This window comes from Leopardus geoffroyi, chromosome A1, assembly GCF_018350155.1.
Source record: "Leopardus geoffroyi isolate Oge1 chromosome A1, O.geoffroyi_Oge1_pat1.0, whole genome shotgun sequence".
Taxonomy (NCBI): Eukaryota; Metazoa; Chordata; class Mammalia; order Carnivora; family Felidae; genus Leopardus; species Leopardus geoffroyi.
In genome coordinates, this window is record NC_059326.1 from 213,619,391 (window position 1) to 213,647,368 (window position 27,978).

Consider the following 27,978-nt stretch of genomic DNA (forward strand, 5'->3'; position numbering starts at 1 on the left):
CTTACAAGTAATTTCTTTTTCCCACTTACAAAACAGTTTCTAAGAATAATTCTATTATGAGATGTTCTTTCAGTAAAAGATTTTGAGTTTTGCATTTGTGTGTATTTAAAAATTGAATACACATACTCCATTCTTAGCTAATAGGACAACAGTGGGTACTTTATACTTAGGGCAGTGTTCATTCTTTCTTCATACTGATGGAAAGCAAACTTACAAGATTGTTTTCATTAATTTCGAACATTTTTCTTTTGGCCATCCTCTTGTAGATCTTCTGATCAAGGTGGTTTCTACTTCATTGAGTAAGAGAAATTTTCCCCATTTGGGGCACCTGGGCGGCTCCATTGGTTAGGCGTCCGGCTTCGGCTCAGGTCATGATGTTATAGTTCGTGAGTTCGAGCCCCGTGTCGGGCTCTGTGCTGACAGCTCAGAGCCTGGAGCCTGCTTTGGATTCTGTGTCTCTTCTGTCTGCCCCTCCCCTGCTCACACTCTGTCTCTTTCTCCCTCTCAAAAAGAAACAAACGTTAAAAAAAAATGAAAAAAAAATTACTTTGCCCATTTGATCAGGGTTTGATTAAAACTAGATTCTTGCTTAGCATGTACCAGTACTGTATGTCACATTGCCCAGCATGTTGTCAGTCCTCTTTGGGTTAGCCTTCCACTTATGCCTGTTGATGACATATGGCCATTGACAGAGACTCAATGAGGGCATTAACATTAACTCTAGATATTCAGTATTAGCAAATATTTTTTCAGATAAAAATAGAAGTGCTGATAATTTCTAACTGCACCTTGATGGATCATTCAGGAGATCACTGGCCTAAGCAGTCTTTGTGTCATGCTCATGTTGTGCTGCTGTTGTTGGCCTATTACCACTTCTGGTGGTGCAGATTAGAATTTGTAGTTAAGTTCTCCACTGACGAGAAACAGGGTTTTTCAAAGTTAATTTTTTTTGGCAGGTAAGTCAGAGTGTTCTTTAATGGAATGTAGTTGGGTCTTGTCTTAACGTTACTGATACCCACTTTGGTGCCACTTAGCACCATGGAGATGTTTTCAGACCCCTCCATTACCAACAGTCTCTTCATATAAACTTATATCATATGTGCTAATGGCACATCGGCATTTGGTTTACTAACTTGTCTTACACAACTAAATTTCCTTTGACAATATACATATCTGTCATGCAAGTAGGCATGCAAGGAGTAGGGAATGCAAGTATGGCATGCTGGGAGAGTGAATCTCAACATGTAAGGTGGCTACATCTTAAATTTACCTCTTTCGTAACATTTTATGAAAGTAACTTGTCACTACTCAATATCAGTGCTGATTGAATCAAGTTGGGCTGTTCTCTTGCACCGTTCTCCCCTGATGGAAGAGAATGAAGAGATGGCAGAAGTCTTTAAAACTTTCTCCGAAGTATTTAAATACACTTAAGATTTTGTGAAACAAAATAGTTTTCAAAATTATCTCTTGCTACCTGGTACTGGGTAGGCTAGGCTAGGCTAGGCTAAGCTCTGGAAACAAGCAACCCCAAAGCCCCAGAAGCCTTAGGACTTCTCACTCATGCTGTGAGTCAGCCACAGGCCGCTTCATTCTCAGCAAATGATTCTGAGTGTCCATTTGGGTTGGGAATTCAGAGTGTCCATTTGAATTAGGAATTTGGATAAACTGTGAGGCTAATACTTAGGGCAATTAAAAAAAAAAGCAGTACCCTCTGAAGTTTAGAGTGGCTGTAAATGCTAGAATATCACCTGTAGCATCTTAGTTATGTGTTTCGGACATATTAGGAAATGACCTGTAATTTCAGCTTAAAAGGAGAGAATCCAGAATGAGAGGAGAAAAAAGTAAATTTGTTTTAAAAGAAGAAAGCATCTGTTTTCTGCCCCAGGAAGGTACTATTAGTACCTTGCTGATTTTGTTTAAAAAGCATATTTTTTATTATGGTAAAACATACACAACATAACACTTACCATTTTGACCATTTTTAAATGTTCAGTTGTTGAATTTTAAATTCTTAAAATTTTAAGTTGCTTCCAGGTAATGAGTGGTGGCAAATACCAGTTTTTATCGCTATACTGACAGGTGCTGTGATCAAGGAAGTGCTTGAAGAATCTTAAAATCCATTTGGGAAACACTTGCGTATTTGTAATAATTCAATAACTGGTTAAGGTTTAACAGTATGGTTCTCTGAAAGTACAGTTGCTCAGAGAAGAGAAATTGTGGGGATCTTTGGTAATTGGAGGAGGAAGCAAAACTTGGATTAGGTCTTTAAAGGGTAAGAATGAGACAGAAGGAAGGAAGTGCTCTTGTTCAGAGGGGTTAGAGGGAGCGGTGAGATTGGTGGGCCTGTCTGGGGTTGCTGCTTGGCCTTCAGAAGTTAGGTACTGTGCTGCATTGTTGAGGGACATGTGCAGAGGAGTTGAGATTATATGTGAAGAAGAGAGCATGTTGGTCTGGTGGTTGGTGACCTTAAGTGCACAGTGGGGCCTGACTTCCCCGGGGTAGGAGGCCCCAAGTGTTCGTTATATTATTATTTACACTGTACATTTATACATGCTAAAACTGCCAGTTGTTTCAAACAATTACATATCTCATTAATTTAAAAGTTAAAAAATATACGTATGTTTAAGGCAAATACTACTTAGTGTTAATATGCTATAGACTTTCTGAAATCTTAAGACTTGTAGTTGATCGGTTTGATCACAAGGCGTCACTAGACTGCCAGATGTATTAACAAAGCTGCTTTTGGTTTTGTAACACAAGTCAAGGAATATAGAAGTTTTTTGCAGCAAAATTATTAAGGTACCTGCCAGTGTGTCATTTTCACTGAAGTAATTTTTGGGCAGTGGACATAAAGAACCGTGTCCTCTCTGCATAGACTTCTCACAGTTTCCTTTACAAAAAAGTGAACTACAAATACATTCTATACGTTTTAAATTAGGTGGAAATCTTAATTGTGTATTCACTCATCCAGCTACCCTCCCATCCCAGTTTATACCGGTGCCTTAAGTATGCTAATCTCAGAGGTGACTTTGTTCTTTGGATTTAGCTTAATTTATTATTATTTCTTAAAATAAATGGCAGAAATGTCAGGATGCCAAGACACTTTCACCACTCAGTTATTTTATTGTACCTTTTTGGGGAGTTTAAAAAATAGTAAACAACATCTGCATATTACCTGCACTATTTCAGCCTTCTGCACATGAGATTTCCGTTTTTCAAATATCTGAGGTGGTCTGAATAACCTTTTTATTGGAGTGAGCATGAGAGATTTGCCCTCCCCAGGAAGTTGCTGCAAAGGGAGATGATGCCCGAGTCCCTTTTTATTACTTCTCTGAGGCAGAAACTAACTATAGCCAGAAGGAGGTCCAATCATAAATGGAATGAATGCCTTATCTGAAGTAAGTCTGTGTTTAGACTCTTCTCATTTTTAGTAGTAACACTAAATTGTAAGTTAGCATATTTTGGAATTGAGAAATTTCTCACACGAACTTCGTGAGCATTGCTTGTTCCATTGGTTGTAATATATAAGATTTAATTTTGCATACAGTGAGGATAAACCTCAGTATGACTTCAGCACAGAGTTGTAAATTGCTAATCCCATTGATTTTTCATGAGAATGAAAAAAAAAAAATCATTGTAAAGCAGCATTAGAGGGATTTTGTGTTTTTAGATCTGTAAAGAGAAGTTTAACTATGGGCTTCTCAGAATAATCTTGATTTCGCCTGCCCCCCCCCCTCCCCCCCGCCATTTTTGGAACTAGATAGCCAAGATACCCTCTGGGGGCATGGAATAAATACCTTTCTATTTGACTAATGAGTTGCTAGGGAAAAGTGCTTGTTTGATAATTGACCAGTTACTATAAACACAGTTATTTTTAAAGTTGAAGTATAATTTTTATGGGCTTTTACATAAATTTGCTATTGATTATTTTGTGTTTATTTAAATTTCTGACGGTCAGAAAACACAACCTAGCCAATTCTAGCTTAGTGTCCTAGGCTACTACCACATGCCGATGATACTAGAAAACAAACCCCAATCTGTCTGGTGAAAGGTACAGCAGGCAGGCATTAGTTGGGGAGGACAGTGGGTTGGTACAACATTTAAAAAATGAAAGTCGTAACATTTTGGAAAGATGTGTTCCTCCTTTCCAGGGCTCATTATGTTCTGCATGTAGTCACTGCCTGTCCACTTTGTTGTTTCTTTTGCCTGTAATGCAGGCTCTTCTTTGTTTCATGGGATGTAGAATCCTGCTGGATTTCAGGATTGAACCTGAAAGTTCTTTCCCTGGAAACTTCCCTAGAAATGCCCCTTACATCAAACCCAAATAATTTCTTCCTCCCTCTAGGCTCCTGGTTCATATTGTTTTTATGGTCCTACGCATCTTATTCTTGCCAGGCTTGTTAATTATATTATGAATCTATTTCCTTCACTTGATTTAAAAATTTTTCAGAATTGGAAATATCTTACTTACATTTGTATTGTTAGTTCCTAATATTTTTTTAGGCCATTATGAACACATTAAATTGTTTCAGAGTGCTGATTCTGTGCATGAATAAATAATAACTAGCCTTGTTACCAGGCTCTGTTCTAAGAACTGGATATGTCTTTAACTCATTTAATCCTCATAATAACCTGATGAGGTGGGTAGAGTTGTTATCTTGACTTTACAGCTGAGGAAACAGGAATGGAGAAGGTAAGAAACCTTGCCCAGGTTTGCACAGCTAGTAAATGACCAGGTTGGAATTCACATGTAACCAGTCTGGCTCCAGAGCTCGCCTGGTACTACTGTTAGGCAGCAATGCTTCATCAAGTAACTTTTAATAATTTCCTAACATTAAATGTAGGTGTGGGTTTCTTTAACACTAGAAATTGAAATAAGTAGAATTTAATTTATTATTTAATTACATTTCTTTTATACTATTAGGTTTTAAAATCTAATAGGGCCCCAAGTATTTTTTCTTTTCCTTTTCAAAGTTACCAAGGGAATTGAATGCAATGTTTGTTTTTCTTTTTTTGGAAGCTTGGGTTTTTATGGAAAAGAATATATATATTTTTTTAATGCAGGAGATGACTTCAACTTAATAATTCATGGCACCAGCCCTTCATTATTTGACAGGTTTTTTTCAAGTCCCTAGTTTTATAGAGTGAATCATAAATTCAGAATGTCACTTCCAGATCATTCATTTAAAAAATAGCTCTTATTTTCTCTTCATTGCATTCAGGTTTTCCTTTAAATTATTTAGAAATTTATAATTGTCATTTGAAAGTCCTTGTCTGTGAATTCCCATCATCTCTGTCATTTCTGGGTCATGTCTAATTTGGTTCACTGTTTCTGTTGAACGCCCCCCCCCCCCCCCCCCCCCCCCAATTTGGGTCACATTTTCCTGCTTTTTGCAAGTCTGGTGATTTTTATTGGTTGCTGAACATTGTGAATGCTATGTTGAATGCCGGATTCTGTCGTTTTCTTTAAAGAATGTTGAAATTTGTTTTGATAGGGAATTAAGTTACTTGTGGATCAGTTTGTTTTTAAGCTTTATTGGGCCAGGTCTAGAATAGCCTTTTCTCAAAGGCTAGTTTAGGCCTAGTACTAAGGTGTGATCCTCTGGAGTCCCTTCTGAATATCTTGGATGTTCAGTGAGACCTTTCCACTCAGGCTACTTGGCACGCAAATTTTCCCCAGCCCCATGTGAACACTTACAGTTGTTCAGCTTACAGCTTTTGGTTAATTTTTCTTTGCCTATCCCTGCAGAGTTTCTCATCTTAACTTGTGTGACTTTGTTTTCAGCCAGACTCAAAGGAACACCGTACAGGTTTCTAGAGCTCTTGTTCTGCATAGCTCTCTCTTTTCCAGTACTCTGCCTTTGTATTTCAGCTGCCTTGCCTTCTTGGAACTCTGATCTCTGTCTTTCTAGTTTGTTTAATTTAAATTTTCAATTAAATTTTTTTTTCTGCTTGTTTTAAAACTTCTGTGCTCTGTTTGAGGTCTTCTGTCCTGCTTTGCTCCCTGGGACGTGTCATTGGATAGTAAGCTTGGGCAAAAGTATGGCTCACTTAGGTTTCTCTCAAGGGTCACAGCTCTGGACTGCCTTTTGACTAGTGTTGGAAAGCAGTTGTTTCATATATTTTATCCAGGTTTCTATTTATGGAAGGCCAAAGGGTCTAATTGTAGAAGTCCAGGCCTGATTACTCTATCCTAGCCCCATATTCTTTATTGTTAAGTCATATGATAAAATACTTTTGCTTATGGTCAGCTAAATAGTAATATATTTTAAGATCGCACTCTTCACTAAAACTCTCCGTGATTATGGAAATGTTCTGTTTCTTTGCTGTCCAGTAAGTAGACATTAGCCATACATGGCTATTGAACATTTTGAAACATGGTTAGTACAACTTAGGAACTGAATTTTTTATTTATTTAAATTTAATAGTCCCACGTGGCTAGTGGGTCCTGTAGTAGACAATACAGTTTGTTTTCTCTCAGTATTATAAAATTTCACCCTTGGGGTTCCTTGAGCCTAGATGGCTCAGTTGGTCAAGCATCCAGCTCTTGATTTCAGCTCAGGTCATGATTGCATGGTCGTGGGATTGAGCCCCACGTCATGCTCCACGCTGAGCATGGAGCCTGCTTAGGATTCTGTCTCTCTAAATAAATAAACATTAAAACAATTTTTTCAACCTTACTGCTTTTTCATATAACAAAAATGCCCGTGGTTGATCTTTAACACGTCCCAGTTTGGAAAATTGCTGTAGTATTTTTTTCAAATTAAAAAAATTGTTATGTGTTCCTTAGAGATAATTCAGAAAATATAGAAAGTACAAAAAAGAAAATTTGTCACACATTATCCCAAAGAAAACTAAGGTTAATATTTTGATACATTTCCTTCTAGTTTTTCTGTAGAGAAAAAAATTATCTTCGTGAAAATTGTTTGGTTTTATTTTAAATATTTCTGTCTTGAAAGGAAATGTGCGTAGGTGACCGGATTAAAATGGTGAAAGTGTTTTGTCCTTCTAGAATTGGCTTTGTATTAATTTGTTATCAAAGAACAGCCTTGTCCAAACAGGCTTTCCTAGCTTTGCAGGCTGTTATGTAGCAGTTTCTGGAATAGTATATTAATCAGGAAACTTTTTTTCTTTTGTGTCTCTATTGCACATTGGTGTTTCTAAATAGAAAAGAAACATTTTGGTCTGGTTGCTTTTTGACAACAGCTGGAGGGAGGCTGAATGTATTTAGTATTTAGCTCATTCGCACCTTAGGGTACCTGGTTTGAAGACTGCTTTCAATTTGGTCCTTTGAGTAACTGTTGTGCCTGAAAACGTGACGGGTGCTTAGAATCCAAAGGCCTGGCCCTCAAGGGGTTCATGGTTTAGTTGACAAGAAAAATAGTTGGGTTTTCTTTTATTTGTTTAGAGGGGGTGGAAATCAAATTTTATTGTTTATTTTAGTAGTACAATTTATAAAGTCAGCAGTATAATACCTGTCATTTCTAACTTCTGAAATCTTTTGTTTAGGTGAGACATGGAATCCGTTAAAATTGCATTATCAGTTAAGAAACGTGCGGGAACGATTAGCTAAAAACCTGGTGGAAAAGGGCGTATTGACAACAGAGAAACAGAACTTCCTACTCTTTGACATGACCACACATCCCCTCACCAACAACAATATCAAGCAGCGCCTCATCAAGAAGGTACAGGAAGCTGTTCTTGACAAATGGGTGAATGACCCTCACCGCATGGACAAACGCTTGCTGGCCCTCATTTACCTAGCCCACGCCTCCGACGTCCTGGAGAATGCTTTCGCTCCCCTTCTGGACGAGCAATATGATTTAGCCACCAAGAGAGTACGGCAGCTCCTCGACTTAGATCCGGAAGTGGAGTGTCTGAAGGCCAACACCAACGAGGTCCTGTGGGCGGTGGTGGCAGCGTTCACCAAGTAGCTGCTCAGAACGAAGTTCTCTCTCTCTCATGTAAACCAGTAGGTTTTCTTCTATTGACTTCTGGTTCTCTGCAGTTTGTACTTTCCACACTGTAATTGGCTTTTGTTTTATGAAACGGTGGGTGGCTTTTCTTTTTTGTATGTATGCAGGATTCTGCTGGTACGAGAGGCCTTCCTCTTTCTGTTTTCAAAAAAAGTTTTACTGCCATATTGGCAATCCATTCCTTGTTGCCATCCTCACTGTTAACCTGTTTTGGGATTCTGGCACGCTTTGACTTTCAAAGTGACTCCAGTCTCCTCACACGCACATCTTTTGGATTACCTCAACTTGAGTTTTTCCCACGTGTGCACGTACACCTAGCATTCTGCCTACGATTCAGACAGAAGTCACAAAAAGGCCTTTAACTCACCAAAGGTAAATATCTGTATCTATTAGGACATTTTATACATAGACCTCAGTTGAGATGTATACTTAGCAAAATTATTTTTAAATTGAAACAACACAGTAAATAATATAAAATGCCCCTTGGATTTTGTTTCCCGTGTAAATCTATTGTATTATTACACTTGTTGTAATTTTAACTGTTAAATCCTAAAGGTCCAGTTGTTTCACAAAGCCGGATCGGGGTGGGCCGCATTCCACATACGCTGTATATAGTTTGAATTCTATATAAATTGCCCCTCTGGCCACTCCTGCCTCCATCTTAGTATTTTGCAAGATTTCATTCGTTGTACACCTGGTGCCCCTCACTTGCTTCAGTCTGTATTATTTGATGGCAAAATAGACCTCTCATCATTGAAGGAAAGAGAAAAGATGTGTCTGATTGGTCCCAAGACTTTTTGAGCTGTGCCATTCATGGCACCCTTTGCCTATGCATCTCCTTTTGGAATTATTTTTGGTCTTAAATGTTTCTATCGTTTTATAGGGAAGAGGCTTGTGACCAGTACTAATCTTGAGTACAGTTTTTTCTTTTTCTGTCCACAGGTAAATTAATGTCTGCTCTTAAATGTCATTTATCTACTCATACTTTTTTGGGGGAAAACAAATCAAATGTCAGTTTTAGCAGATATTGCATGTAAATTGTTAGCAAGTAATGACTACAACTCAGATGATTAAGAATTTTGTAACAGAAAGCTCTGCTATGTTTTAATTTTTATATACAATTATGATAATTAGCACATTGTAAGGATATAAACCTTTGCTTTTTAAAGTTTATTTTTACTATTTCTTTATCACTGTTTATGGTATCAGCATTGGTTTCATAATGTAAATACTATATATTGAACAAATTAAATGTCAAATTTTTTATTACCATAGTTCATGTTAATAGTGGGGCTTTCAGGTGTTTAGAGATTTTTTTGGTTAACATTCAATGCAAAAGTACTAGATGGTGTATAACTGTAGAGTTGAATTTTAAGGGATTCCCTAATATGTATACTATCTTTTTATCTGAAGTAATAAATAAACTATGATCTTGAAAGTGCCTGAATCAGAGCAAGCATGTCATTTGTATTTTTGTATTCTACCATAGTTTTCTTTCTAATTTTTACTTAGCCTTAGTTGAGTGTGGTAATACTTTTTTTTCTTTTAAGTTTGTTTGTTTGTTTATTTATTTATTTATTTATTTATCTTGAGAGACAGAGACAGCATGAGTGGGGGAGGGGAGAGAGAGAATCCCAAGCAGGCTCTGCACTGTCCGCGCAGGGCCTGACGTGGGGCTTGAACATGAGTTCATGACCATGAGTTCATGACCTGAGCCAAAACCAAGAGTCTGATGCTCCAGCGACTGAGCCACACAGGCACCCCTGGTGTGGTAATATTTTGGTGCAGGGGCTGGCAAACTTTTTCTTGTAGGACTGGATAGTAAATATTTAGGTTTTGTGAGCCATTTGTAATGTCACAACTACTCAACTCTTGAATGAAAGTTGCTATAGGCAATACAAATAAGTGGATGAGGCTGTGTACCAATAAAACTGTTCACAAAAACAGGCAGCTGGCCGTTGGTAGTAGTTTGCCAGGCTCTGTTTTTTTTTTAATGCATGGAAAAAGATTTTCTATCCTTTAAAATAACCTCCTTTACCTCTAAAACTGACACTACTTGTGGTAAATAAGTATGGAAACTGTTAATTTTTTTTTTCCCTTATAAAGTGGATACTGAACCGATAACTGATTCTATCCTGGGATTTCTTTTCAGGTGAAAATGTACTGTTTTTTTCCTTGCAAAGATTTTAGAAGTGAGATCATGGATGTTTTTCTAAAGTATTCTTCACCTCATCGCCAGCATCTATATTCTCAAGCAAGGCTGGAAAAGGGCCTTGTCCGAACCTCTGTCAGTGGTTTCAGAGCTAAGTGCCCAGTCACCGCCACCTGTTTGTGGCCCCAACTGCAGTACATATTTTATAGCCAGAGGCGAGGAAGAGGAGTACAATTTGGAGGTGGGGGGATGTTATCTAGAACTTTTTCTCCTATAAAATGCTACTGTGTACAGTCCTCTTTAAAGGAGAAATGATAGGACCCATGGAAATAATTGTGCTGTGTGGTAGGAGCGGTGTTTCCAAGGGTTTATGCTGCTTGGATCTAAAAATCAGGCAGTGAGTTTGAATATAACAAAACTTCCATAAAAGTCTATTGTGTAAAGAATCTGCTGCTTCTTGAACTCTTCACATACTGTTTAATCGTTGAATGTTCCTTAAATTAACCTGATCTTTAACAGTGCTCTAACCTGATCTAGAACAAGGCTCCAACAGAAAGGAGCAACCAGCCTTGGTGAATGCACACTCTGTACCTGGTAAAGCAGTCTGTACTTCGTTTTGAGCTCCCCAAACCCCGATTACTATCTTCATTTATTGAAGGACAAGCTTGGAGAGGATGCCTTGCTGAGTCTCAGGTTACCTGGTAAGTGTTTGAACTTTTAATGCCGAGCGATTGAGTAATAGTTGTGGCATTCAACTACAATTTTTCCTTTCTTATTTTGGCACTAGGAGGGGACGGATTTTCTCTAACAGAAGCAGAAGAGCAGGCATGCAAAAATTCTCATGATGGTACAGAATTCAGTGATAGAAGGATATTCCTGCTTGCTTCTAATATCTTGGTATAATTTAACATAAATTGTCTTTTGTGGATGAAAAAGTTGGCCAGTTCTCTATGTTCTTAGAGGAAAAAGACACTGTCAGATGTCAGGTGGCCAAGAAAGCTCCTAATCTGCGGAAACAGGATTACCCAGTGGTCTCAGACACATTCCATCATTCAGTTCTTCCTATCCTTTCTGAACAGATGAATACAATACTCTTTTTAAATATAACGTCTGAGTTTGGTCATCACCCAAAGGAAAGTGAAAGGGGCTGGTGTTTGGTTCAGTGGCAATACAGGGCCAGTAAATAATGACATTCAGCCTGATGATGACAAGGGTCCAGGACTGCGAGTCGTGGCCACTCTTGCCCCAAGAACATGGAAATCAGTAGTCACAAGTCTGTGTGAGGTATTTATGAAGTTTAATTCCAGCTCTGTGGTTTCTCCATCTTGTATTTCCTCATTATATATATTTACAGATAATGTTGCTCCATTTTACTTTCATCCAGATCAATATGACTGACAACCTGAGTAATTTCCTATTCATTGCAGCCCATTGAGTCCCAGGACGATATCACTGGCTCTCATAAATTTTGCATAAATTTTCTGTATTCTTTAATAGCACTGGCAAGGCAGCAGTGTTAATGTACATAACCTTGTGGGCTACTGTCAGAGGGGTATGGATGGTAACATAGTTAAAGTAATACACATACTTTCTCAGTTGAATGTTAGAATTTACTCTTGGTAGACCAGTGCTGTACCGTGATTTCCACTAGCATCATAATGGGAATATGCAATATTCTTCTTCCATTTATGTTGTGGAGAGCTTTCAGAATAAGCACACATTCTTTTTAAGCATTTTTGGCTTCATTGTATAACTTTGCCACTAATGAACATTTGGATTATTCTCCTGTTTTTATATTTATTTAAAGTCTTTTTAAATTTAATTTTAGCAAAAGAGAGTGTGGGTGAGGGAGAGGGAAAGAGAGAGAATCTCAAGCAGGCTCTACATTGCATATGGAGCCTGACGTGGGGCTCAGTCTCATGACCCTGGGATCATGACCTAAGCAGAAATCAAGAGTTGCACGCTCAACCAGCTGAACCACCCCATGTCTTTATAGTTGATTTCTGTAGGAGGAATAATAGAAATGAATTTACTCAAACAGTAGGTCTTGAAAATGTAAAGATAAAATCAGTTTGACTTCTAAGATTCATGTTAATTTCCACCAATAATGTAAATGCTGGTTTCTTTAGACCTTAGCCAGTGCTGTAGAGGGTATCATCAATTCTGGTCTTTACCGAGCTTAATAGAGGAGAATGATCAAATTATTTCATTCAGGGGTTATCATTTACTATCTTTATTGGTAATTTGTATTCCCCCCCCCCCCCCCCCCCCCCAGTGAGTTATTTGTTCATGTTTTTCATTTTTTTTTAAGGGGCATTGATCTTTTTTTTGTATTGCTTCATCAGGACTTTCCATATATTATGTGTATTAACCCTGTGTCTGTGATGCAGTTGGTTTTCCCAGTCTTTGGAGTTGGTATATGGTGAGGCTTTTTGTTTTTGTTTTTTAATCTTTGGAAAAGTATATGGTGCAGTGCTTAAGCATGGAATCTGTGCAGACCTTAATTGTCCTATTAAAGAGATCTGCCTGGTATTCAGATTTGGGATATGTATATATCATATGAATTTGGGGGTACAGTTAAATATAACATCTAAAAATCACATGTATTGATTAAAATACGCATGGAAAATCGCATAAGCAAATGTATAGGCTAATAAATTATTTTAAGGCAAATATGCTTGCAGCCATCACCCAGGTCAGGAGACAGAATGTTGCCAGCTATCCAGAATCTGTTCAAGGCTTCCTCCCAGTTAGAGTCTCCCTAATCCCTGAGAATACTGTTCTGACCCAGTATTGCATCTCTAATAATTTTGTTCTGTTTGGTTTCCTTTTCCTTTTTTTTTTTTTTTTAAGCTTATTTATTCTGAGACAGAGTGCTAGTGGGGGAGGGGCAGAGAGAGGTAGAATCCCAAGCAGGCCCCATGCTGACAGTGCGCTTGATGCAGGGCTCGAACCCATGAACCTTGAGGTGACCTGAGTGGACACCAAAAGTCAGATGCTTATTACCCGGCTGAGCCACCCAGGTGCCCCTTTCATCTTTCATTTGATGGCCTTTTTTAAGTGTTTTTTTTCTTTTTTAATGTTTATTTTTGAGAGAGTACAAGAGGGGGAGAGGCCGAGAAAGGAGGACAGAGGATCTGCATCAGGCTTTGTGCTGACAGGCTGACTGCAGCAGAGCCCGAAGTGGGAGCTCAAACTCAACAAACCGCGAAATCATGGCCTGAGCTGAAGTTGGAAGCTCAACCAACTGAGCCACCCCAGGTTTCTCTTAAAATGTAGGTCTCCCCCTGACATCTATCTCTTGTTTTTTTCCCTTGCAAGATATTTGCTGATGAAATTGGATCACTTGTCCTGTAGAGTTTTCCAAAGTTTGGATTTTGCTGGTTGTTTCCACATGGTGTAGTTTAATGTGTTTTTCTGACTTTTGTACTTGCCAGGTATTGGTAATTGGATCTAGGAGGCTGTCAGATTCAGGTTTCTTTGGGCAACACTATTTCATAGGTGGTGGTTTGTTCTTCCATCAGGGAGCTCTTAATCTCTTTCCTTTTGTGATGTTCTTTCTTATTACATCAGTGATTTATTGGGATTGCAGAGGGGTGATACTTTAATTCTTACATTTCTTTGCTTATTAGCTAGAGAATATCTATAAAAGACTTCACCTGTATCATTGCTATTACCTCTTAGTATTCATAGAGGAAAAGTAGGATAAAGTCTTTATTTTTGTGTGTGTGTGTGTGTTTATTTTGAGAGAGAACGAACTGGAGAGGGGCAGAGAGAACAGGACAGAGGATCTGAAGCGGGCTCTGTGCTGATAGCAGAGAGCCCGATGTGGGGCTTGAACTCACGAGCTGTGAGATCATGAACTGAGCTGAAGTTGGATGCTTAACCGACTGAGCCACCACCCAGGCGCCCCAATTCTACCTTCTTAACAAATGTTTATTATTTTTAGAGAAGAAAGAGTGCATGTGTGGGAAGGAGGCAGAGAGAGGGAGAGAATTCCAACCAGGCTTCACACTGTCAGCACTGAGCCCAGTGCAGGGTTTGATCTCATGACTAGGAGATAATGACATGAGGTGAAATCAGGAGTTGGACACTCAACCAACTGAGCCATCCATGTGCCCCCTAAATTCTACCTTTTGTTTACCGAGTTTCAAAATAGAGTTCGTTCTCTAACATTCTCTAAAGGTGACCGATTCGTTAAGTATTATGGACTTAACAGAAATAAACATTCTTTTATCATAATTAATTTCCTTGATGAGAACCAGGATTCTTGATATGGAAAACTTAAAAGTATAGCTTTAAGACAGAAGGTAGTCAAAACCTTTGTAGTTCTACATTTAAATGAGAAGTATCACTGTAAACTTATGATGTACTTACTTTTTTTTCCTTTTTTATTGTGGTAACGTAAAATTTACCATTTTAACCATTTTTTAGTGTACAAGTCAGTGCTCCACTTTGAGCTGTATCTGCATTGTAAGAACATCGTCATTATATATAGTACAGTCTCCCTTTTAACTCTCTGGTCTTAACTCTTCAGGTAAATACGTGTTTAGTGCTCACTACCATTCCTTATGTCATTGTCCTATCATTTTGGTTGTCTTGCTCACTTGTTAGATTCTTCAGAAAGGCCTGTGAGAATAATAGTCCCTGAGTGTTGGTATTCTGATTGATGACTGGTTATCTGCAGCCTTTTTATTTGAAGGTCAGTTTGTCTGGATAACATTCTAGATCATATTTTGATTTTTTTTTTTTCAGTGTGTTAAGTGTGTTCTTTTTGGCATAAAGCATTACTGTCAAAGTCTGATTGTAATATGACTTTCTTTCCCTCATGAATGCCTTGTTCTTTTTGCCTGGGGCCCACAGGATTTTTCCCCCCCAATAATGTTATCATACTGTGTTTGGGTGTTGGTTGTTCTGGATCAGTATTACCTTTTAAAAACATTTTTTAATGCTTATTATTTTTGAGAGGGAGAGAGAGAGACAGAGCACGAGCCAGGGAGGGACAGAGAGACAGGGAGATACGGAATCCAAAGCAGGCTCCAGGCTCTGAGTGGTCAGCAGAGAGCCTGACCCAGGGCTCAAACCCATAAGCAGTGAGCTCTGCTGGACGCTCAACCGACTGAGCCACCCAGGTGCCCCTGGATCAGTATTTCCAAGTACACGGTACGTTCCTTCAATGTGTAGTGTCAAATCTTTTTTATTCTAAGTTTCAGGAGAAGTAAAGTTTTTAGTGTTTGTTCTGTCCCTTGGTTTAGGTTTTCTTTGGGGACTGTTATTACAGCTCCTTATATTTGTCTGCTCTGCTTGGGCTCTTTTTTCTCATTACCGTTGATCTTTAAGCCTCTCACCCTTTTTATCTTAAGATGTTATGTATTCTAGTTTCGTCTTTTCTGAAATTGTTTTTACTGGGTTTATTATAATAACCAATTTCTGAATTTTTTTCTAATTTCAGTTTATCTTATATTTTATGCCGTTTTCTTGATGTATTTTTTTTGAGGCATTCGGTTACAGTTTTCACTGGTTTCCTGAGCATGTCTTTCTGGTGTGCTTTGTTGTTGTCTATAGGGATTGATTGTATTTGCGCCTCAAGCTCTTTGTTCTTATAATAATGTTGTATGGGATTTTACTTAGATTATCTTCTGTTGCCTGTTTTTACATGAAATTACTTTTACTGCTGTTTTACAGGGGATGTGGGTCAGGGTAGCTTTTCTAACTGTATTTATTCTCTACACCTGCCTCTTCTGTTTGGGTGTAGTGGAAAGAGCTACGGCAGATTACTTTCTGAGATCTAGTTCTGCTCCCCTATTGATTACGTTGATTATGGTGGGGACGGTGGGGTTTTCAAGGGCTGTCAGATGTCCTGGTGCTTCCTCTGCCTTGTTTGCACGCATCTTGCTGTTGTTAGTAGTTTGTCCCTGCCTATTTGTATATTCTGGGATTTGTGGGGGTACTTTCAAACCTAGTTTTGTTGTAGTACATTGTTTATCTATACTAGTTGTGTGTGTGTGTGTGTGTGTGTGTGTGTGGTGGCAGCTGCAGGGAGCAGAGAATGGGTGGGAGATAAGGAGATTAAAACACTATGTCACTGTTCTGCCATCTTGCCTAAATCTGCTGGGACAGTCCCCAGTTGTTTTTAGTTTGGATGTAGTCTGGTTAAGTTATGAGTCTCTTGTTTTATAGTTTCTGAATTTAGCCTCCTATTCACTTTATGATAAAAAAAAATACAGTATGATGCAAACTTTAAAAAATATTTATTGATGTCTTTTATAATTTTTATACATATATTTTTAGTCCTAATAAAATGAACTACATTTAAAGATTTCTTAAATTCATACCAGTCATGTTTGGAGTTAACATCACTTAGGCTTAGTATTTTCCTTAATGCATTACTGGATTCTACTACCTAACATTTCATCAGGATTTTTATTTTATTTATGGATAGCCTTTGTGCATTTCCATTGTATTTTAAGCATTTTTCAAGTTCATCTTCAATGTCACTGACTTAGGTTTCTGCAGTTTGATTTGACTTGATGCATCTGCTAGGTCTTTTAGTTTGGTAAAGTGGTCTCTTAGTTTCTGTTCTTGGTTACACCAGATCCGTATTAGTCTCACTTGATTTTCTTTCTTTTTTGATCTTGTGTCTTAGAAGCTACCCTCTCTTTAAGTACATTGAGAATACAAATCCGTTTGAATTTATCATCTTCTGATACCCAGGCTGGTCCTCCCATTATATTTATCTGCCTTTTGCATATTGTGTTTCAGTGTCCTCCCTCCACCTTTCCCAGTTCTGTCTTCATGAGGAAGACCTTTGCTGAACCAAATTGTTTTTAGTGGGGGTCCTGTCCGAGCTTGCTGTTTGCTCAGGGTTGGTCGGTAGGTCTCTGTGTTTAAGTGTGTTCGGTTCATCCTTTAGGATGAGAGAAGAAAGCTGGGTAGTGGCCGATCTTAGTCTTGTTTCATTCAGATAGCTGCTTTGGGGGAATTGGGAAGGGGGTGTGTGGAGTGGCACTTGCTGCTGGAGCCTTTCTGGGGTGGGTGAGCTGTGGCAGCTAAACCCTTACTGAATTAGCTCAGCCTTTTTGTGGTAGGGTCCTATCTGGCGGGGGCTCCCTTCAGATCAGACCATTCCTTGTGTGTTGTTCCTTGGCCCTCTCTAGGCTGACCCAGGTATCTGGAAAAATCAAAACAATCCCCCCTCTTCAACCTCACCCTCCTTACCATTCTGCGGAGTGTAAATGGTTCCAATTCCGGGTGCTTCCTCCTTTTTCTGGGGCCCACTTTGTCCTGCAATCCCCTTTCTCCAGGGTAAGACTTTAGGTGGCCTTCTTCAGGACTCTCATTTCATACTTCTTTTGCTAAAGAGAATTGTATCCCATTTCATTGCTCTTCAGTTTGGTCTTAAGATTGTATTGTACCTGGTATGCATTCTCCAGCACTCCTAGAATGGGCTATTTCTGTATTAAAATTCATCCCTCTTTGTGTTTTTGTTTGGGCTTTAGACAAAAGAGTTACATGAACAAATAAGCACACTCTCTGTCAGAAGTTTTACCTGAGTAGGAGTGAGCCAGTCAGCACCTGACTTTTGGGGTGTATATGGAAAAATTCAGGCAGGCAGCAGCTGGTATGTCCAGAGAAATTCTGTGATAAGAGGCCGAAGTTATGAGAAAATAGCATCTATAAGGTTTCCAATAAAGAAAAGGTATGAAGAGTTGGTGATAAGGCCACTGACTGGTAGAGGGAGAAGTGGATCTGCAGAAACAGACCCACACATAGGAGGATGGTTATGTACTATGTTTATTTTTTTTCAAATTTTTTTTTTTTTTCAGCATTTATTTTTGGGACAGAGAGAGACAGAGCATGAACGGGGGAGGGGCAGAGAGAGAGGGAGACACAGAATCGGAAACAGGCTCCAGGCTCTGAGCCATCAGCCCAGAGCCCGACGCGGGGCTCGAACTCACGGACCGCGAGATCGTGACCTGGCTGAAGTCGGACGCTTAACCGACTGCGCCACCCAGGCGCCCCTGTACTATGTTTATTTTTGAGAGAGCACATGAGCAGGGGAAGGGCAGGGGGGGGGGGGGTGTGGAGACAGAATCCTAAGCAGGCTCAGTGCTGTCACCCCAGAGCCCAATGTGGGGCTTGATCCCACAAACTGTGAGATCATGACCTAAGCTGAAACCAAGAGTCTGATGCTCAACCGACTGAGCCACCCAGGTGCCCCAAATAACAGGGGAGTCTTACCAGTGGAGGGCACGGAGTGAACACCCATGAACCCCATCGTTCAGTCTGAGAGGCCTGGTCATATGCCAAGTCCCATTTTTACATTTCTATGACATGCCATCATCTTTCTTGTGCTACTCTAGGTTGGTGTCTGCATCTTAAAATCAAAAGAGACTAAACTGATGCTTTTTATTTTACTCTGTGAAGCAGGATCCCAGGTCATCCAAGCATGGGGCCACAGGGGTGGGTAGGGTGGTAGCGGGAGGTGAGTGGGTAGCAGTTTTGAGAAAAATGAGGAATAGTAGTCATTATAAAGAGAAAAACCAACAAGGAAACAATGGCTGAGTAGCTGGGGAGTCTCCAGGTATCGCCGGAAATCATGGATTTATAGCAGCAGCATTCTACATGGTTGTGGGATTTCCTCCAGGAAGAGGAATGTAGGAACCAATAAGCTGGCTAGTGGAAGGAAGGATCCAGGATTAGCTGGGACAAGGGTGCCGAGTCTCTGGGATGGATGGGGGCTGCTGTGCTCTACCGTGGTGTCTAGTCTGACAGAGAAGAAATGAAAGGTGGGGCTTCTGATGGGGAGAACATTGACAGTGTTGGGATTAGGCTTGCGGGAATTGAAGACTTTAGTAGCGGGAAGAGGGGAGTAAAATTTAGATGGTCAGGGCTTTGCAAAGGCATGGGATGTTGAAGGTCTTGGAGCTTTAGATTGTGTTAGATCCTCAGTGTGGCCATGTAAGAGTTGATTAAAAAAGAAAATTTTTTTTAATGTTTACTTATTTTTGAGAGAGAGCACGAGTTGGGAAGGAGCAGAGAGAGAGGGAGAGACAGGATCCAAAGCAGGCTCCAGGCTCTGAGCTGTCAGCACAGATCCCTGACGTGGGGCTCGAACTCATGAGCCACGATATCATGACCTGAGCCGAAGTCGGACGCTTAACCGACTGAGCTACCCAGGTGCCCCAAGAGTTGTTGATTTTAGTTCTGTTGCCTTTGGACCTCTCATTTATGTAATAATTTAATAATAAACATGTCTTGATATTTTTTATATTTTTATTTTAGAGAGCGTGCAAGCAGTGGGGAGAGAGAGAACCCATGCTCAGCATGGAGCCCTAAGTGGGGCTCGATCAACTGAGCTACTCAGGCGCCCCTTATCATATTTTAAAAGGTTACTTTATGGATTGCAGAACTAAAACAACAAGGAAGGAACCAAGTAGTAAGTAGAGTGTTTATTTTTTTAAAATTACTTAAAAAAGGTTGTTTACAGAGATGTGGATTTACATAACTTGGCGACAACATTTTAAAAATGTACAGGCTATTTCATATTATTGCACTTACTCTTTAATATATAAGGCATTTTATTTTACATAAATAAAGGATGTATATTATCATACAACAGGTGTGGTGCCAATTAAGTCAACCATAAAATTAAATGAGATGTGTATGGAAGGACAGAAATGAAACCCGACTTCAACCTTCACAGAATATCCTTGCAACTACAATTTACTTGTTGTAACACATATTTACCCTCATAGCTTATTGTGGGTGACTGACGAGTTAAATAAAAACCCCAAACAATGAAAATTTTAGTAGGATAATAGAATACCATTAGTGCTCACTTCAGGAAGTGTGGGAATTAGACTAATTAGAAATACTAGTCATGCCTTGAACACTGAAGACAAGTAAGTAGCCTTCTAAGGGTCAGAGATAGTTTAGCCTTTTGCTTTCTCCAATTCCAACTGGTGACCAGGGAAACCCTTCTCGCGAGATCTACTAGAAATGGCTGATGACTTTAACACAATTTAGTGAGCCAAAGGTCTACCCTTTGCACTCTTCAGATACGATGATCAGGGACTCTTGGAAGGAGACTGTTCCACTGCTCCCCATTCTGTAGACGTTCCTGTTTGCGTAGGAATGTGAATTTCTTACTGGTAGGCACAGCTGGAAGGGTGGAGGCAAATATTCTCTTACCATTCAGGCAAGAAAGCAGAAACCACAAAACTGACCCCAGAGACTTAAAAACAATCTAGCATGCACCTTGCACTGACTGCCTATAGTATCCTACCTGGAACTGTAGTGAATAGTAGAAGCTAAATTAATCAGGTCTTTCTAGCTAACTCTTGTGCAACATTCTCTTTTGTATATAACCTATGGAAAAAAAAAAAATGAGAAATCTGGGCTCACCAGCCAGATACTTCAGTCCCATCTGAGAGACCCCTCTGGGCCAACTTTACAGAGGTTTCCTGGGATTAGTCACTTGGAAAAGCAATGTACAAAGGTGAGTAAGCACCTCTATGATCGGGGGAGGGGTACGGTGACCTCCATTCTTTTCTCTAAGCCATAGACCCAAGCTGCAGGTTATTGGAAGAAGTCTCCGACATAATACCTCGGCGTCCTCCCACAGGCAGGTTATGATTCTCACCTGTACTCCCAGGACTCGATCTGCTGGCCTGCATCACCCTTGGATCTGGCTCGTAACTACATAGTTCTGCTGCTTTACCTTGAAAGAGTGACTCACCCTTGTTCTCCATTTTCTTCTTTTTACATCTTGGTAAATGTAGCTGGTGAAGGTTTAGAATTTAAGAAAAGAAGGTGCAGTAGGAGGAGAAAAGCCAGTTTTGTGACAGGGAACAGCGCATTGAATGGGAACAGCCACTATGAACAAGTCATGCTTTGAAAGGAGAGCAGCCGGGATGGGTTTTCACAGGCAGTATGAGTCACAACAGTCTTTTGCAGGGAAACGGTTTTGCAAAAGGAAGAATTTGCAAAACAGGAAAACAAAACCAGCAAACACTTTAGTCACTGCAGAGCCGACATCACACCCAGGTCAGGAAAAGAGGTCCAGTGCTTTAGAAAGGTTCTATTTCTTAAGCTTGTTGGGAAAGGGGAACACAACCAGCCAACCAAAAAAAAGTCCCCTAGAAGGATTATTTTTAAGTTCCTCCATTTGGATTGTAAATGTAATGCCTACGTTTATAAATCCAAGGGTACTAAAAAGATTTCTAAAAATTTGGCTTAAATTAGTGGTTGGAGTGCATAAAATATAGAAATGGAAACCCAGTGACTATGATATTTCTGCCCACTCTTGGGTTGACTGGTCTTGATTTGAAGCACTTATTCAAGACAAGTTGCAAACCAGATGCAAGGTGCTTTCAGAGCTGGAACTTTCTGCTCACTCAAAGCAGCAAAGTTCATGGCTATTTAGTGTGGTTTATCAGAACTGCATTTTTGTAGCATAGCCTTACGACTTACACTTTTAGATCACGATCAGCACTTCATGATGATCGACAATCCACTGAGTTGAACTCTGCATCCGTACATTGCACATGACACTCTCTAAAAAATATCACTTTCTGTATTTTGCTTTTTCATTTTTGGATAATTCCTGAGCTCAGCTTAACTGTTAGGTCATAACTTATCTTTTTTCTTTCTTTCTTTAAGTCTCATTTCTTTTCATGGTAACAATACAGACCCACAGCTCCTTCCACTGAATGTGCCTAAAAGCACTGTTATTTACTTACAAAATTATATAAAACTGTAGTCCTTTTAGTTGTGACATTTGTGTTGCCCCCTCGGACCTGGTTACCTCCCTCACTGCCAGGACTGGGTACAGTGCGAAAGGCAAGAAGGATGCGAAGGTCTAGGTAAATGGTTCGAATGAAGGGCACGCCATGTCTCGTATCCCCATCAGTAAATGTGAAAAGGAGGGGACAGGCACTGGAACGAAAGGATCCCTCCCAGCCGAGGTGGTCCAGGTCAAAGGCTTCCAGGGGTCCGCTCCACCGCTGCTGCACGCACAAGAGGTCAGCTTCACGTAGATGTCAAAACGTGGAGATTTCTATAGTCCTTGCCTGTATCAGTGTTCCTGTGTTGTTTTAGGAACCCAGCATTTGAAGAAGTTACTCTGATTTGCTCAAGGGAACTGAGAAAAGGAGATGCTTGTTCAAAAATGTAACCAGCATGACCAGTGAGCATCACCACTGGTGATGGTTTCAGGACAAATTTCTAGGCTTCCTAATTACTAACTGCACAGGTCCCTCCGGGACAGACTTCATAATATTCCAGGCGTCAAAGTGCATGAGCCCAACCAGGGGTTTCCCATTAATGGCGAGAATTTCATCTCCAGCTTCTATTGTTCCCGCTTGTTCAGCTGCACCCCCTGTGAGAATAAATGCAGAACAAGGGCTTGGCACCTTCGTGGTATTCAAAATAAATTCCAAGGAAACGAAAAACTTAAGTGGTACCCAGTGCCTATATTCTTAAGACGCACAGGGCATACATCCATTAAATATTCAAATCTGTAACCCCCTCCTCTCCTAAGATGCATAAGCAGTGGACTAGGAGAAAATCATTTTCAATGTATTTAATCAACAGCGGGAATACGCAGACTAGATAAAGAACTACAAATCAGTAACTAAAATCCAAATGGCCAGTAAGTGTAGGAAAACAGGCTCCACTTTGATCTAATATACCATGATGGCTAATCAGGGACTGTGGAGATTACTTACACACAAAACCTGATGTATTTCTACACCGCAGCTTTCTATATAACAAGCTTAGGAGCATATGGGTGTATGTTACTGATACTGTTAGTATTCACTATTGTGATAGCATATTACATATAATAGGATATACATTAGTATATTTTTATATATACTGATATTGTTAGTATAATTATACTTTAAAAAAATGTTAGAGGAAGAGAGATGATCCCAAGCAGGCTCCGTGCTGTCAGCACGCAGCCCACCGTGGAGCTCGATGCCAAGAATCACGACATCATGGCCGGAGCCCAGATCGAGTCGGATGCTTAACCGACTGAACCACCCAGGTTCCTCTATAATTAGATTTAAAATTTGTAATAGGGGTGCCTGGGTGGCGCAGTCGGTTAAGCGTCCGACTTCAGCCAGGTCATGATCTTGCGGTCCGTGAGTTCGAGCCCTGCGTCAGGATCTGGGCTGATGGCTCAGAGCCTGGAGCCTGTTTCCGATTCTGTGTCTCCCTCTCTCTCTGCCCCTCCCCCGTTCATGCTCTGTCTCTCTCTGTCCCAAAAATGAATAAACGTTGAAAAAAAAAATTTAAAATTTGTAATATAATTGTTTAGCTCAGGAACCTGAAGAGGTCTTTGAGAACTGTCCAAGATTAAATGACGATGCAGGGTCATAAAGAAACCTCAGATCTACCACATGTTTCAATGATCTCTACTCCCATCCTAGTATGGCAATTTTAAATGAATGGGATCTTGGCCATGTTAACCATGGACTGGCAACCCTGATGGCCTTACTTACATGTATGTTTACATCAGCTACAGCTAATACTAGTTAAGAACACGGAGTTGGACACAGACCCTGGGGCCAGACTGCCTGGGGTCAAGCCTTATTCTGCCATTTGCACCTGTGACCTTCGGGGCTTGTATGGCCCCCTGTGGCACAGTCTCTCCTCTGGTGAAACAGGGATAACAGTACCTGATAGGACTGTCATGGGGGCGACATGTGTTCACATGTGTAGAACACAACAGGGCGGACACACAGCACACCCGGTATGTCACAGAGAATAAGAACATTTTCCAAATGGAAAGAAAACAGACTGCTAACTGGGTTTTTTAGGGCATTACCTTTGTACACTCTTTTAATGACCAGGGGCCCGTCTCCAGCCATCGATGATTTTCCTCCATCCAGACTCAATCCCAGCCCGGCAGAGGTCTTCAGCACTTCGACACACAGAGCATCGTGGGAAGCTACACTTCTGCCTGTAGCAACGATGTTCGGAAGGATGAAGAGACAGGGACACTCCTCACCTCCTGTCCTGTCCCCTAAATGTATTCCCCCCGCACCCTGGAGTCCCTTCTACCTTCGAAACCAGCGTTAGAGTTGATCTCCCAAATTTGGAGCTGGCCTCGTGGCTAAGTTCCTGCCATACCTGCACCATGTGTTCTTCTAAGCACTTCCTGTTGTGCCCAAGCAGAAACCCCCAGACTCCGAACTGCTCTTGGCAAGCCCCACACGCTGTTGCTGTGGGTCTCAGTGAAGTCACACTTGGGGAGTCAAATTCGATTTCCTGCTGACCCTGACTGCCGATGGCAGCAGTGTGTCACAGTCTGACCCTGAAATCCTGCAACACCCAAACGCCAGACCCCATGTGAGACCATGACCGTGGATTCCAAAGCTCCCAGGGACGCCCAGAGCTCCGCTCCTTCCTCCTCCTGCCACACATGCTCCTGTTGTGTGTTTTCATCACACGCCAGCTGCCTTCACTGCCGTCTCCTCTCTCCACTGGGGGGCGGGGGACGTTTCCACGGCAACACTCGTGCCTGCTCTGTGTGCTAGTGTGGAGAGGCCTGGCTGAAATCCGCCTTGGAGATCTGCATAGAGATTGTAAGCTTGCCTTTTATTTCTCTTATTTACACACTTTCTCATTGAAGGACGTTGAGGGGAATGGAAAGGCGCACCGAGCTCTCTGGGAGGCAGGGGAAGGACCACAGATTAAACTGCCCCCTTCAGGTTGAGGCCGAGCTAGCCAGCATCACTGCTCTTGCACATAAAGGTCAGTCCGTTAGTGTGGTTTCACGAAGGCGACTCCACGTTCCATGTGGTCTGAAGGAAATGTGCTAATGGGAGCAGCCTGATTTTTCCGTAGGTGATTTCACTTGCTGTTAAACAGGAAAACAAGCCCATTATAGTGGCTCTCAGCTCTGGCCAGACTCTACTGGAATCACCCGGGAACCTTAAAAAGATTGTGATGCTGGGCCCTGGCCCTTACCTTCACCCCCATCCCTGAGGTTTCATGATTGAAATAAGCTGGGGAATTCACTAAGCAGGAGGATTTTAAAAAGCTTCCTACGTGTCTTTAACGTGCAGCCTACCGCATCAGCCCTCAAGTGGGATGCTCTCTGTGTTAGGGGAGAACTGCACAGGTTCAGGTAGAGCCCTGGGCACGGGCATTTTAAGGAACAGGAATACGAAAAAATAAAGGTTAGGCCCTGAATGTGTTTACAATTTGGTAACTCTGTAGAATCTGGTTCAAGGCCAGATGTTCTGAAGGTGCCACAGGAATACTTAATGATTATAAATGACAGGATTAGCCTTCCATATCCTGAGTTCATGAGTCTTAAAAACTCTGGAAGCTACTGGGATTAAATGTCAAGTGGTTTCCTTTGACAAGTTGCCCGGATCCCACTGAAAGTACAAGCAATTGAGACTATGCAGGGGCAAAGGTGAGCATGACAAGGTCTGATGACTTAAGGTGTTTCCCAATATTGGGAAGGGCTTCAGTTTTCTAGAAGAGCAAAAGCAAGGGAACAGAGAAGGCTGAGAATGCACCCAGCCTGCGGAGGCATCAGGACAAGAAGAGTTCCGTTTGTTCAGGGGACATCAGTGCCCTTTCCAGCAAAGCAATCACAGAGAGCCCAGGCTGCCATGAAGCCAAGATGAACAGGGAGGAATTCAGCTACCCTTAACTTCATTAGGAAGAGATGTTGAGTGGAAAAAAAACCTGCCCAGAAGGCAATGCCCTGACCTGGGCTTCGTTGGCTCCCCTATGCCACCTGGACTAAAGACATCACTCCTGAACTCCAAGGTAGGGGACACCACTGAAGTCTGATGTAGTTATCTGAAGGCCGTAATTAGCCTGTGCTTCAGAAACACAAGTGGTACTTAGTTCCTCCTGAGTAAGTACTTCGTACGCCTTGCTCATGAGCCTTGGTGTGACAGTGTGGAGGGCGTACGGAAAATCTTACTTCTGAACCTCATTTTTATAAGTTCTTCTTGGTTGATTAAGGCTACAGTCTCTGTCTTTAAACATCTGTACCCCCTCATTCATTTCCTTACATTCTTCTAAAACAGGAAAGAATACAAACCTTGATATTTTCCGAGGACAAATCTCAGTACTGGAATTTCTCTCTCTACAGTCTCAACATGATTCCCCTCCCCTGTCACAAGAGTTTCTTGCTTTACTTACCGGCCACTTAAGTCCTAAGAAGAAGATATACATGTGAAAGGGCTTCCTTCTTAGCACATTTAGAGAAGCAGTCAAGCGGTCGTTAAAAATCTTCGATAGTATGACTTTAACTACTGGGGGCAGTGGTTTATAACTTCCTTGTAACACTGCTTTTGCAAGAACCATCCGCCGACATAAGACTTGACTACATTTGATTTCTCTGACCCAGATGATAGTAGTTATGTTCCTTCGTGCTCACCAGGAACCAATCTGCCAGCTGCACCCACCCTGCTGGTTGTTGAACTGGTGTCTTACCTACTCCAGGCTCCAGGAGGCTGGTCTTTCTGGATAGCAAGCCCTTCCCATTGGCTTCCTGTCTGGTGGAGGATCTGGGCTGGTCATTCCCTTTCTTGATGACTACAAGGACATCTTTGTGCAGCTGTGCTTGGTGCAGAACCTTCAGGACATCCCCATGGGCTAAGCCAGCCAGTGAGGTGCCATTGACTGATAGAAGGAAATCCCCTCGATTCACAGTCCCTTCCTGAGAAGCAGCCCCCTGAGAAAACACCCTGTGCACCTGCGGCAAGGAGAAGTCAACAGCCAAAGTCATCATACAAACGTGGTTTACCAAAAACCTATTCAGTGTGAGGGATGGAATATAGGTATTTAAAATGTTTAATGTTTATTTAGTTCTGAGAAAGAGACAGAGCATGAGCGGGGGAGGGGCAGAGAGAGGGAGACACAGAATTGGAAGCAGGCTCCAGGCTCTGAGCTGTTAGCACAAAGCCCGATATGAGGCTCAAACTCATGAACCGTGAGATCATGACCTGAGCTGAAATTGCACGCTCAACCAATGGAGCCACCCAGACGCCCCTGGAATCTATTTTTTACTCAACCTCTTGCTCGTGTCTAATACATGCCTGGCACTCCATGGGGGCAAGAAGAACACAAAATGAACGGGACCTGGTCTTGCCTAATGAAGGTGGCCTCTCCAATGATCTCAAAGTCCTTTGAGTGATACAAAATTTTAGGTTGTTCTTGAGAAGGAAGTGATTTCAAAAGCAAACGCGGGTTTGGTCAGTTAATTCTAGTATTTTCCTAGTGCTAGAATAAAATGTTAGGTGAATAGGAGGGTAAAGAAAACTGCTGATGTGTATTTGCATCTAATCACTCCGTCTGTATACATCAGTCAGCTCTGTGGTAAGAATGTGTATCTTTGCTAATGAATATATCATATCCTACTTTCCCCACTTTTCCATTTTTGTTTTGTTAGGAGGGAACAAACACCAGCATTCTTTGAACTCACAGACGTGAATTTTGTTCTGATCAAATGTGAGGCTGCTTCGGGAGTGACTTTCCTGTGAGCACCTTGACACTGTCACTTACCACAATTGATTTTGGCTCCACATCTGTTCCTCCTGCCACAGTGAATCCCAGACCTGAGCCTTCTTTTTTATTCAAGACGATGAAGCAAACATCTTCTTTATTCTAGTGAAAAGAAACAGAAAAAAGTACAGTTGATCCTTGAACAACATGGGGTTTGGGGCACCCACCCCACACTGTGGAAAATCTGCCTATAAATTTTGACTGCCCCTCACACTTAACCGCTAATAGCCTGCCCTTGATGGAAGCCTCACTAATAACATAAACAGTTGGTTAACACGTAGTTTCTGTTATATGTATTATATACTGTAT

General features: G+C 41.0%; 2 protein-coding genes across 9 annotated transcripts in view; one reads left to right on the plus strand and one right to left on the minus strand.

The window, feature by feature from the left end:
* The window catches only part of LOC123578342 (Golgi phosphoprotein 3), a 49,015-nt gene extending 39,587 nt beyond the window's left edge, over positions 1–9,428 (plus strand). For both annotated transcript variants that reach the window (XM_045441273.1, XM_045441282.1), the window contains one exon: positions 7,510–9,428. In XM_045441273.1, coding sequence (XP_045297229.1) covers positions 7,510–7,934 — 425 coding nt within the window. In that variant the 3' untranslated portion in view covers positions 7,935–9,428. The remainder of the gene's footprint in view (positions 1–7,509) is intronic.
* Positions 9,429–19,558: 10,130 nt separating this feature from the next.
* The window catches only part of PDZD2 (PDZ domain containing 2), a 368,370-nt gene continuing 359,950 nt past the window's right edge, over positions 19,559–27,978 (minus strand). For all 7 annotated transcript variants that reach the window (XM_045440968.1, XM_045440958.1, XM_045440936.1 and 4 more), the window contains 4 exons: positions 27,670–27,771; positions 26,599–26,860; positions 23,963–24,097; positions 19,559–22,510 (listed from right to left, as the gene is read on the minus strand). In XM_045440968.1, coding sequence (XP_045296924.1) covers positions 22,344–22,510; positions 23,963–24,097; positions 26,599–26,860; positions 27,670–27,771 — 666 coding nt within the window. In that variant the 3' untranslated portion in view covers positions 19,559–22,343. The remainder of the gene's footprint in view (positions 22,511–23,962; positions 24,098–26,598; positions 26,861–27,669; positions 27,772–27,978) is intronic.